General features: G+C 50.3%; 2 protein-coding genes, 1 long non-coding RNA gene and 1 other non-coding gene across 5 annotated transcripts; 2 read left to right on the top strand and 2 right to left on the bottom strand.

Moving 5' to 3' along the window:
- Positions 1–586: 586 nt before the first annotated feature.
- LOC122364983 (membrane-associated progesterone receptor component 1-like) lies at positions 587–7,969 on the bottom strand. 2 transcript variants are annotated; one of them, XM_043335831.1, is made up of 4 exons: positions 7,471–7,969; positions 6,708–7,105; positions 4,482–4,631; positions 587–1,215 (listed from the first exon to the last, which is right to left on the bottom strand). In XM_043335831.1, the coding sequence occupies exons 2-4, from the start codon at positions 7,042–7,044 to the stop codon at positions 1,082–1,084; spliced, it is 621 nt and encodes a 206-aa protein (XP_043191766.1). In that variant the 5' UTR covers positions 7,045–7,105; positions 7,471–7,969; the 3' UTR covers positions 587–1,081. The 2 variants fall into 2 exon arrangements, with proteins under 2 accessions (XP_043191766.1, XP_043191767.1); XM_043335832.1 differs by having other exon boundaries at positions 7,615–7,693.
- On the bottom strand, positions 4,103–4,175 carry Trnaa-agc. The gene has a single exon. It is a non-coding gene; the product is annotated as a tRNA-Ala (tRNA).
- A 500-nt stretch (positions 7,970–8,469) lies between the features above and the next one.
- LOC122364999 lies at positions 8,470–10,869 on the top strand. The gene is made up of 3 exons (XR_006253655.1): positions 8,470–9,128; positions 9,456–9,557; positions 10,828–10,869. It is a non-coding gene; the product is annotated as an uncharacterized LOC122364999 (long non-coding RNA).
- A 6-nt stretch (positions 10,870–10,875) lies between these two features.
- On the top strand, positions 10,876–11,662 carry LOC122364987 (CTTNBP2 N-terminal-like protein; the record flags this gene model as incomplete). The annotated part of the gene is made up of 3 exons (XM_043335842.1): positions 10,876–10,933; positions 11,164–11,295; positions 11,526–11,662. Coding segments are annotated over exons 1-3 (311 nt in total), but the record flags the coding sequence as incomplete, so codon positions are not given.
- Between the last annotated feature and the right edge of the window lie 37 nt (positions 11,663–11,699).

The raw sequence follows: 11,699 nt of genomic DNA, 5'->3' as shown, positions 1-11,699 counted from the left end.
ACGGCACAGACGGCACGGTCGGCAGCCGCCTGCCCAGTGCCCGGCACCGGCGCACAGGTGGGCGGCCACCCGGCCACGGTATTTTCATTGCCGGGTGGGGCGCACTGCCTGGACGAGGTAACACTCGCGAGTCTCGAGCTGTATACAGCAGGTTAAAATGACATCCTAGTGCCTCGGCTCGAATGTAACAGTGGCGACGACCGTTTCATACGTTAACATCACTTTGGAATGTGAAAACATGGCATAGCAACAGCCCGTCTAAGAGTCATCATGGGTGAAGGTTCGAGCACTCGCACTAGATGTAACCGATGGCGTCAGTCAGTAAGGCGGTGGTGTGGAGCAGAAACAACTCGAAACGTGGTGCCTGTCTTTGTTTGTGTGGCGGGCCAAGGCCACACGGGCATCTACCGTTCGGCGTTTGTACTCCATTCAGGCGATAGGTCCGCCCTGCGATGGCGCATTCATGCGATGGTATCGAGCCGTGTCGATCCTACATTTCCGGCCGCCCGATCGTCTGACCCTGTCCGTCCGGCGTGGCGACAAGGAGACCATGCGACCCAACGGCACATCCACCGACACTCAATGGTTCGTTCCATAGTACATAATATATTTGCAGAAACTGCCTGCGAGCGGTGCTCAGCTGATTAATATCTGCCCTAGGGCCGCCACCATATCACGTGACCTGTGCCGCGGCGCCGCAGCCGGCGCGGCCAGCGGTCACGTGTTCACTCATGCACACACAGCGGCGGCCTGCCCCAAACGAACAATGTAAGAAACGCAAACGGAACAGCAACGGGGCAGGCTGGGCCAGCAGACAGCCGGGGCGCATAGACGGGCGCGCAATAAAACGAGACGGCATCCGGCTGGGCCGGGCCGTATCAGAGGAAACTGGCACCACTGCCGACACCAGAGAGGCGGCACCACTCACGGCACCAGAGACAGCACCACTGGCATCACCACTGGCGCCCACAGCACACGGACCGCGCACCACTGCGCGGCCGCCACACGCCGCGCGAGCGGAGCCGGTCGCCGCCCGCACTCGGGCTATTCGATGATCGCTCTCGGGTCTGAGAGGGGCGACTCAGTCGGTCTTCTTGTCGCCGGACGGCTGGTCGGGCCGCGGGCTGTCGGCCGTGCCGGACGCCTCCTCGTCGTCTGTGTATTCAGAGGGCCTCTCTCCCGGCTTCAGCAGCTTACCGACGTATACGTAACGATCTGTGGGAGAAAGACACGGCGGTGAGAGAACACACCACACATTCCAAGTGACGTGAGGGGGGTCGAGAGATCCTAGGGCGATTAAATAACTTTCCATACATAGGGAGGAGACGGAGTTCAAGAGATGAGCAGCGAAAATGTGAATAATCCAGTAGTTAATAGATGAGAAGACTAAGGACGACAGTCACAAACACTGACGAAGCCCTCATCCCTCCCATTCACAAAGAAGAACCGTCGCGGCCGCACATATGCGGCAGCCCGCGAGCAGGAAGTGCATACAAAGCAAACACGCAGATAGCTGACTGGCCGCGGATGTTAGGCACCCCAAACACTTGTCAAGCGAACTTCGAACGATGTGCGTGCACCAAACGGGGTCAGAGTACACTAGCAGGGAGTATTTCGGGAATCTCATAAACAAACAGCGTCCCACAAAGAACGATTCGCTGACAGACCCAGGCCCAGTAAACATCGAGGTTCCTTGTGCATCGATTGAATAATTTTCAGCATATGATCGACATCAGGCTTCTTTGAAGGCGGATATGGGAGGGAGAAGAAAAAGGAGAGCGATCAGGATCCATTTCTATAACGATACATGTCGGTGAAAACCATAGCCAAGATGAATGAAAGTGTCATTCATGACTTCCGTCAATAAACAGTCCCCCATACCATCCAAGTAAAATTAACATATGCAGAGCATTCAGGCTGCGGGGGCACGTCAATGACGGTGTTGAAAGGTCAACACATCCCTCCCAGCATCTGTTTGTTTTCCATGACAGCGTAGCACGTCTGGTGTGCCCAGTCCGTGTGCCCGCGGGCCGGCTCAGCGCCCACATCAACAGAGGCATCCCCGCCCCCGGGGCCACACCGCTCTGTGGGCCGGGTCGACCTCTGACCCGGGTCCGGGGAGGGGGGGGGGGGGCGGATCAGTATTTACGACCGGTTGGTAGGTGTGGAGATTGGGCACACAGCCGCCAAACCCTCGACGGCTTCGTGACCGTGTGCGAAGTAAATACAAAACGAACTTTTAAACAGTGAACTGCAAGCAACATCCACATTCGGCCAACATCTTAACTCCTCGTTTCCTTTAGAGACTAGAAGGGATAAACTGTTCAATTTCTCCCCCATTCGCCGCTCTTCCCACTGGTTTCTGAGTTAAGCCAATCACGACCTAACTAACCAGCCCAGCCCGGCACGAAGGTCGGTCACTGCACTGGCAGCGCTATCTCTGTAGCAGCGGGGTTCAACGAGAGCAAAGCGGCCCGGCTCGTGATCAACACGGGCCAGTCGGGACTCGGCGAGTTGCCAGAGACGCCGCCAGCCCAGGACCAGTGCCGCTGGGGTCCCTGTTTGCCCGACCAGCAACCGCCCGGTTAGGCTCCATAGACTGCATCGTCCGGTAAAGCTATCTACACCAGATTGTTCAACGTAGATATCAGCGATCAACTGGCCTGCTATTGACGAGCCGGGCTGACTGTTGACCCGAGCGACCCCCAGTCGTCAAGAGCTGGCTCCGAAGATAGGCTGGCGCCGCCCCGCCCCGACCGCCGGCTTTTGTTACTGAATGAGATCACGGAGACCCAAAAGGTCGGCCCTTTCCGCCGCCGCCGTCCAATTCCAGACTGAGCTACAGCGCGCAGGTGTCTGTGCAGCTTTCTGCCAGGTTGGCCCCGAATTCCGGAACGGGGTGAGTTCAGGTCTGCTGCAGACATTTTTACAAGCATACCTAAGTGGTGCAGACCGCCACTGCAGTGCAATGTGCAGGAGTGATAAGGAACAATCTATAAATGGCACGCTATACCAGCATAGTTTCGCAACTAGCACATGGGATGCATTGCTTTCAATGAAACGGAATCGCAGCCTGGATGGACATTCTTTGCAATTTCTATTCGGAGACTCGAGACATTTATTCAGTCGCCGGATAAAGATACCAGCGCTTCCTGGCTGACTACGGCAGTTGATGCCCATTGGAACTCCAAGTGTCATGGCCTATCGTCATGGCCGTCTTTCGTCTTCCCACCCTATTGTGACCCAGCTCGCGGGACAGGCGCCGTCGGACCGTGTGGCGTGTGCCACTGCATGTGTTGGCCCGCCGGCCTTCACAGCTGCAGCGCCGAAAGCCGAGTGGTCGGCTAGGCCGGCTGGGCGACAGGCAACAAAAACTGGCGGCCACGGCCCACGGACGCCGCCGGTGACGGCAACACAGCCCGAATAGGAAAGCTGTCCGAGCTTCGACAGTCGACACGCTAAGGAGCTGCTGTTTTGGCCCGGCGCTGGACTGGGGCTTATATTTGCATCACTAGCCACTTGATGCCACACCGATCGGGAACAGCCATACAATGGGCCGCAGTTCATACCATTCCTCTCGCTCCCGTCATATAACTGACGATGATTGAAAAGGCCGTGGCTGCCAGTTAAGGCTACGCCGTACCAAACACGGCCTAGCGCGGCCCTGTCCGCCGCCATAGACCCGCCACGGCCGGCACAGACGCAGAGATTACAGAGGTTCTGAGCGTGGTAGACGAGGGCGGGGCGATGGGTAAACAAGGAGAGGGGCTCGACCCTTGATCGGGACAGACAAGAGGCGCTAATAATCAGTAGAGTGCAAACACGAGATCGTCGTCCCTCGAGAAGACCGAATACAGCGCGGCGACACCGACAGCGATATCGGCATTATCGGCGACGGCGGGATTAGCCGGCGAGCGACTTCTGATGCTCGATCAGTACTTGTTCAGCGTGATTCGCATGATTTAGGGAGCATATGATACAAAAATAAGTCCCTTTAACAAGCTCAAGCAACGGATTTTCAGGTGCGATCCATTTCCGATGAGGGTAGGCCTTACAAACGTCGGAAGCCTGTACCATACCAACCGCCGAATGTCGAAAACGCTGGAGCTGCGGGGTATCGATCCCCGTACCTCTCACATGCTAAGCGAGCGCTCTACCACTTGAGCTACAGCCCCTATGATGGTGAGAGCGACGGACCTTCTAGGAGATTGGAGATGACGTCACAGTCACGAATCTCTAAAAAAACATAACGAATTGGGCAACAAATCATAACAGCTTGCGAGCGGTCGTCGGCTCCCTGCGATCACGATACTAGATAACTAGCCGGTTGCTCGTCCTGACTAGCCCAAATAAAAGGCGAACAAACAGGCCAACGGAGTCACGGACTATGAACGGTTCAGATGTTCAGATTCCAAACTAAGGAATCCACTGAAGCTGTTACCGGTCAGGCAGCGTCGGACCGGTAACAGCGGCGAACTCACCAGTGAACTGGGCCTCCCACTCGCGCACCGACTCCATCTGCATCGGCGTCAGGTCGCTGAGGTCGTCGAAGCGGTCGTCGACGCCCTCCACCGAGAAGGTGGCCAGGCCGCGGGATGCGTCTTTGCCGGCAAACGCCGCGTATGGCCCGCCTGTCGAAAACGAACACACAGAAGCGTTAGGTAGGTCAGGCTGAGGCCAGGTCATGAGAGGTCAGTTGGTTGGTTCAAAAATACAATGGTCAGCTGGGTACGTAGTTACTAGAATGTTGTTAGTGCTGGCACAGGACATGTTTACAGGTGGAACACATTTGCATTCAACACTTGCAGCCAGAATGGCGGTTACCCGAAGCACTGCTGGGTGGTAAGCATTAATTACCTACCGATGAAACGTCTACGGTTATCTGCATGAAAACATCGCAATATTATGGAAAACAAAGCGAGTACCTAACGCTGCAACAGTAGAGAACAGAATGACACAGCAGTCTGCAATAACCCTGAAAAGTGAAAACGCTCGTATTTTATGCAGACCACGCTAAATGATAACAGCACAAACATTGCACTGCAATACTAAATCGCAAGTACTGCAAGGATAGTGAGTACCGTTTACCAAGGTTTTACCAGCCACTTGAAAACAGGCAGTCTGTGCAACATGTGACAGCAAGATAATCGTGTGAAAGCCCAGTTATCACGCTTCAGGAGTTCACCGCCGGGCCTGGGGGGGGGGGAGGATAGGCGCTGCCACAGTCCGGCGGGTCGTTCGGCGAATGGGGAGGGGTCAGGCAGGCGGCACGGAATTGGCACGGTGCCAGCGCAGTCTGCTCCAAGGTCACGGCCGGCGGAACAGGCCACAGCAGCCGGGGCGCCATCGGGGAGCGGCGACCGCCATCGGGCCGTCATGGTCCACCGACAGCTAGCCAGTGCCTTTAAATCCATATATCCGTCGGTCGGTCGACGGTCCCCAGTCGGTCAGTCAGTTTGTCCGTCATCCAGCCAATATCAGGTCCCACCGTCAGCCCACACCAATTTCCACACTGCCCGATCAGGCCATTCGGACGACAGAAGCACGATGATAAAACGACGGCGGACTTGAAGCGGCTCTTACGATCTACCGGTCCTTTCAATCCAATGGAACCCAGTTGACTAGATTAGCGCACTGCCCACTATCCTCGCGACAACAAGCAACACGTGTAAGTTGTAAACCATATGTCGAACTCGAAACTGCCCCGTTATCGAGTGAAAAAAGCCGATTTCTGTGGTAATCTCGGTATAGTTCGATCTATACCCAATCCGAAAGGTTAAATCGGACTCTTCAATGAACCGGGGCAGAGTGGTGCATCTCCAGCACCGTGAGCTGCAGCGTTTCTCTGCCTGTGGTCGCCTCTGTTCCTCTGACAACTCAGACACAGGGACGGACTCCGCACACAGACACCCACCTGTGTGGCCTCCCGTCCCCTCCCCACCCCCTGTCTAGCTCGGCCGACCACCGGCACAGCCGCGGTACCCTCCGAGACGCCACACGTGCCCTATTCATCCAACGGAAACATAGCCACTGGCTATGTTTCCGTTGGATGAATCTGTCGGACATCTGATGTGGACCTCATCTTGAAAACGTTTGGTCATACTACTTCAGAAATCACCTAACAAAACGGCGGTTAACCGGAAAAAAAAATTATCACAACTGTTAGAAAGCTGAGCGGATAGATAGCAAATACAACCGGGCCCGGCATGGACGGGAAAATGACGTACGCGTGGACATTGTGTGTGGTCTATGATCGCTATCGGGCGCACGGGTGCAACAAGCCGTGCCTGCGGCTCCTGTGTAGCGCTACCCCTGCGGTCCCTGTCCCTCCCCTCAGCCCCGTGCTTGGAGGTCGGCTCCGCGGCACCATACAAGGGGCGCCGGCAGCTCGGCATTGGTCGTCAGCCGTGCAGTGAGCAGGCGCATACCATGCATTCCAAAATAGGGAGCTTGCAACGCCGGTTTGCAACAACCCCCGATTATCAGCAACTTCATTCTCCCCCACACATACCTATTACGGAACCGTAACGATGCAACCTAGATAACCAAGGAGTAGAAAACAAAGTGTGTTTTTGAGACCTGGCACATGAGCTGAGCTAACCAAGGTTTCAGGATATTTTTCATATTCGGCCTATTCCCTATACAGTACCCCACAGTTTGGTAGCCATCGTGGATAGTTGCATGGTCGTCCTTTATGCAGCACTCACCGGGTCCGTAGAAGCGTTTTCCTCTGGTCACGTCGAACACCTTATAGTTGACGGCCACCAGGACGCGGCCGTCACACTGCTCCGTGCCGTCGTACACTTTGAGTTGTTCCAGCGTGAAGTCCTGACGTTTGAGCGGTGGCAGCTGCGGCTCGGCCGGCGGTGGCGGCGCGCGCTCCTCTCGCTGACGCACCCACAGCTTGTAGACGATGTAGAGGCAGGCGCAGATGAGCAGGATGTTGGCAGGACTCTGGAGCTCTGCGCAGAACGCCTCCCACAGGCCACCAGTCTCGGCCGCTGGTGCCGCTCCGGCTGGCTCCTCACCACCCTCTGCTGCCATGGCTGTTACTCAAAGGAGCCTGGCACTCTGACAGGCACAGAGCAAATGGCCAGGCTGCACTCTGAAATAAATGTCAATAGTAAGGTACCATCTTGACAGCACATATGCCTGAGATAATTTGTCAAATTAAAGTACAGGTAGGTAAGCTATCTCTAACGTCCAATGCAAATGTTAAGTGCTTCCAGGTGCCTTAGCTCCAGTGCTTCTTAGGTTTGTCAGACTATAGTTTTGGTGTAGCGAAAAAAGACCCTGAAGTCTGAATTTCAACTCAAATAATTGTAATCAATCAAAATGATCATATGATCAAGATAAAATCGCTGCGTAATTTCATACATTCAATTCCCATCCACTTGAGGTGTGAATGATGCATAATGCACAAATTATTGTCAGTAAATTGATAAATAATTTGGGATCAGCTAAACTCACCAAATTTTTCAGTTTCTTTCACTTTGCTACGCGCCAGGAATAGTCCTTCAGAGAAATCAAACAAGCAAATGCTCTATGATCGAACACGCAAACACCACTCGCAGCCCAAAATCAAGTGTTAATCCCCGATTTTTCCTTATTTACCCGACACCAGTTACCGCATCCCAACACTCCTCCCATCAAGAATCAAGAAGACACAAACCCCACAAGAAACAAAACTGTGACTGGAACACAACCTGAGTGTCAAAGGGACTTCGGTATAATAATTTCGGTAAACTTATGACATCAAAGGCTCAAAACAAGCACCATTCACGGTGCTGCCTAGCGCCAGACATTCAGATTCGCGTGGGAGTGAAGGAAATGAAAATAAGAAATTTCTCGCAAACTTTATTCGGAGTTGGTGTAAATAACAAATCATCGGTTGCTTATTTTGATTCTTTCAATTTTTTTGAATTTCTCGCTTTACAGTTTGTTCAAAGCTGAACGTTTTTATGACGTCAATGTATACCTCAACAAAGAACTGGGATTTAATTGGTAAAAATGTTGTAAGATGTGGCTAGTAAATTGTTTCTACCTATACCTACGTTTCTCCCGTATATAATTTGATACAAACCTTTGAGCTATGGCTTGTTATTTACTATTCACTTGAAAGAATCGGGCCTTATTATTTGTTTTGTGGTTTAACTTGTGTTAAAAACAACAAAGATTCTTGGAGATTATGTGTAGAGTCCCAACCACAAATGCAAGAATTTGGCATAAAAAGTCTCAATCAAACTTAATTCGCATTTCATCGTGCCGTTCTGCAAAAAATCAGCGGAATTATAATAAAATGTATTGATTACAATTTCTGAAACAGACATGAATGGGCAGTATTTCTCTAGCTTGCTAATCTTTGTTTAATTTTGTATCTTACCGAGCGTCTAAAATTTAGTCGCTAATTCCTAAGGCATGGAGATGGTGCTTTTGTCTCAAATCACAGAAAGTGGGCGATGGTGGCGATGGTGTTGTGTGTCTGTGTGTTTTGCACTGTGTTTTGTGACTTTTGTGTTTTCTTATGTGATCTTGGCCGCTCAGACACGGGATAATCGCATAACTTGTGCATATTCTTATAAATGAAATAGTTGAGGTTGATTTCATAATTGAAGTAATACAGTTGGTGTGGTATTACATTATAAAACCTTGCAAGATCAAAGGCTGGGGACCGTGGCCTCAGCCTTGCAAGAAATCTGAACGTGTCGTTACAACAGTTGAAAGATTTTGGATAACTTTCAGAAGTAAATCTGATGAATGTTTCTTGAAAAGTAAGGCATGATCTATTGAAAAGCTTGAAGTTCTTGATGGCCCAGCTTTACAGATGAAATCTGAAGAAGTGTTTGCTGATAGATGATGCACACTATAATCTGGGCAACATTTGTCACTTAATCATAAACTTTTACATCTTAGCACATCATACTATATACACTTGCTAGTGGCATCAAGCTCAGAGTTGTAATTTTACAAGCAACTTTGTCATGGCTTCCAAAATGTCTTCAAATTCACCAAGTAATGGTGGAGCCAGTACGCACGGAGCTATTCCGAAGGATACACAGGCAGCGATGAGCAGTAATGATTCAGGACAAAATTATGAGCCTCCAGATATTGATCCTGTTACATTAAAGGTAAGTGGAATGCTGAATATTAATAATGCCTCAGCCTATGTTTATCAACAAGACCTTGGTACCTACATGTCACTTGTCAGGATGTTAATGGCTAAGGGTTAATGGCTATTTGGCTTATTTTCCAGTAGTTCCTTGCTTTTTTACTTGGTTTTTAGATGGTTTTCCCTAAAATATCAAATATGTTTGTGGTTGCAAGGGGTCTATGGTTTGCTTATAGTTGTGACTGACCACTTTGTGGCTGATGATCTGTAAACCTTGTGTGCACTCTTTGTTGCCATTCTCACTTCTCACCTTCAATGACTTCAGTGACTAAAATCTCCTTTACAGAGAAATCCTAAAATGGAGCTTAGCAAAGCTGATTTGCTCAAGCTGCTCAGCTGCCTAGAGGGAGAGCTACAAGCCCGTGATGTTGTGATAGCAACATTGAAGGTAAGGATCAGATATGTGATATGCTAGATTTCCTTGTTTTGTTCTAAATGTACCAGTGTGGTTCTGCATTGCATCATTAAATAGTTTTGCACATTTTTACAAATATTTTGAATTAAACACACTGATACACAAATACGATCAATGTTCTCGAAGTTGTTTCGGAAGACTTGTTGCCATTTTCAAATTACATTAGAATTTACTCAAGAGTACACACCCCTTATGGTTGTGATGAGCCTATGAAATCTTAAAAGCATGTGGGATTCCTGAACTTCCCAATCCTATGGCCTTGGGGAGCTATAGGTCAAACATGCATCAGATGCATGTGGGCATAAATGCTCTTATTTTCCTTTTGAATATTAGCAAACAGTATGAGAACCATACAGGACCAAGTTCAGATGAGCAAGTATTGTCTCTTGACACCCAGTCCTGTGCTTACCACTCACCTGACTCACCTGAGTCCTGACATGATGGAATGCTTTGCCATTGCCTGCTATCATAAGTAACAGCATGCCTTTTTAACAATTACTTCTAGCATTGTCATCTCACTTGCCTTCACAGTTTTGCTAACTATTTGGAGATGAATCAGACCAAAATAAGGATGAATAAGGCTTTGAATATGCATTACTATAATTACTGGTTCATAGAGTGCGCTGAGAAGGTAGGTAATGGTCCCAGGTCTCAGGATCTGATTGACACACATAAAATCATCTTAATGGTGTGTTGGGTAATTTGGCAGCTTCGCCAGTGGCCTGAGTGAGCTGCCACTGAGATGTGGTACGAATGTGATCACCCAAGACCAGTCCAGTGGCCATAAGGGTGTAGTGCGCGCCCCGGATGTATCCCGACGATGAATGTTCTGGCTGGAGCGCATGTCTGGCTCTTGCCTGGCGCCAATGATATCACACTGGCAGGAAGAACGCTGTTAACGTCTTCCCCGGATCCACGGGAGATCAAAAGTCGAAATCTGTTGCGTTACATCACGACTTTTTCGTTTAGAAGTGCTCGTTTCACTTGCAGCTCTTTCCTTAGTGTGTCTCATTTTGGCCAAGGCCTACCATAGGTTTTATGCTGAATGTAAAACGTGAAGTGTACTAGTTAATGCGTTTTTCGATAGTACTTAGATGCATTACGTGATTGTTATCGTGCGTGCTCGTAAGTCGTAATCGATTACGCATGAAGTTTTGCCTCGATTCAGCTGTGATTTATAAGTTAATATCGAATGCCAACTTTTGACAGAAGTCTTACGGTGCACAAGGATTATCTGTTTCAGAATGAAAAGGTGAAGCACATGCTGTGTCAGGCTCGCTATGGGACTCAGTCTGACAGATCCAGTGATGGCTCTTCAGAGGGACAGCACGCACGCCAAACATCAAATGGTAGGTGATGCACGCGACTGATCTAATTCGTCTGCATATACTTACAGTCGTAACTCTGAGGGTATGGTTAGCTCATATCCGTTTACTGTTAAAGGCATCATTCATCTTCATTTTAAGTTGTGCGCCTTAGGTAAAAACTGAATGTCTTTAATTATGTGCACGTCTGATAACTATTTCTGTCGTGCGTGCTTGCCCAGCGAAGTCTGATGTTTCCTTGCCCCCATTCACAGGTGGACGAGGCGTTGATACGTTCGATGGCCGACAATCAGATGGCGTCGCTGGAGAATCTAATCCTGGCACAACGGGCCGCTCAGCTGAAGATGGCTCAGTACCTCCGAGACGCCGAGGCGCGGCACGCCAAGGTAAGTCCTCAGCAGCAGCTGTGGTACCAATGAGACCTAATGGGCTACTATCTGGGATTTTACTTGCTCTTCTTTTTGTGAAAGATTGTTTGTATTTTTGGATAAGCTCCACAATTCTTTTTACACCAATCACCGCAATGTCGCTCGTCGTCGCTAGCTCCGACAGACTTGGCGTCAGTCCCATGGTTACCTGTCTATCCCGTCAGCTAACCGTCCCATCCCTACCCCAGGCCGTTCAGGAGCTGGAGGAAGAAAAGGCGAAGCACGCGCATGACACCGCCCAGGGTGATGACGTGACCTACGCCTTGGAGAAGGAGCGAACGCGCCTCAAACAAGAGCTAGAAACAGAACGGCAGGCCAAAAGAAGGTACGTTTACATGGTGTTTGTTGGGGCTTCGTACTAC

This window comes from Amphibalanus amphitrite, unplaced genomic scaffold, assembly GCF_019059575.1.
Source record: "Amphibalanus amphitrite isolate SeventyFive unplaced genomic scaffold, NRLGWU_Aamphi_draft 000710F_arrow, whole genome shotgun sequence".
In the NCBI taxonomy this organism is placed as follows: domain Eukaryota; kingdom Metazoa; phylum Arthropoda; class Thecostraca; order Balanomorpha; family Balanidae; genus Amphibalanus; species Amphibalanus amphitrite.
Note: the sequence above shows the minus strand (reverse complement) of the source record. Positions and strands in the feature narration are given on the sequence as shown.

Coding starts and splice junctions, on each gene's coding strand:
- LOC122364983 (XM_043335831.1), bottom strand. CDS start 7,044: ATGGCAGCAGAGGGTGGTGAGGAGCCAGCCGGAGCGGCACCAGCGGCC. Junction 4,632..6,707: donor AAAACGCTTCTACGGACCCG/GTGAGTGCTGCA, acceptor CGTTTTCGACAG/GCGGGCCATACGCGGCGTTT. Junction 1,216..4,481: donor GTGGGAGGCCCAGTTCACTG/GTGAGTTCGCCG, acceptor TTTCTCCCACAG/ATCGTTACGTATACGTCGGT.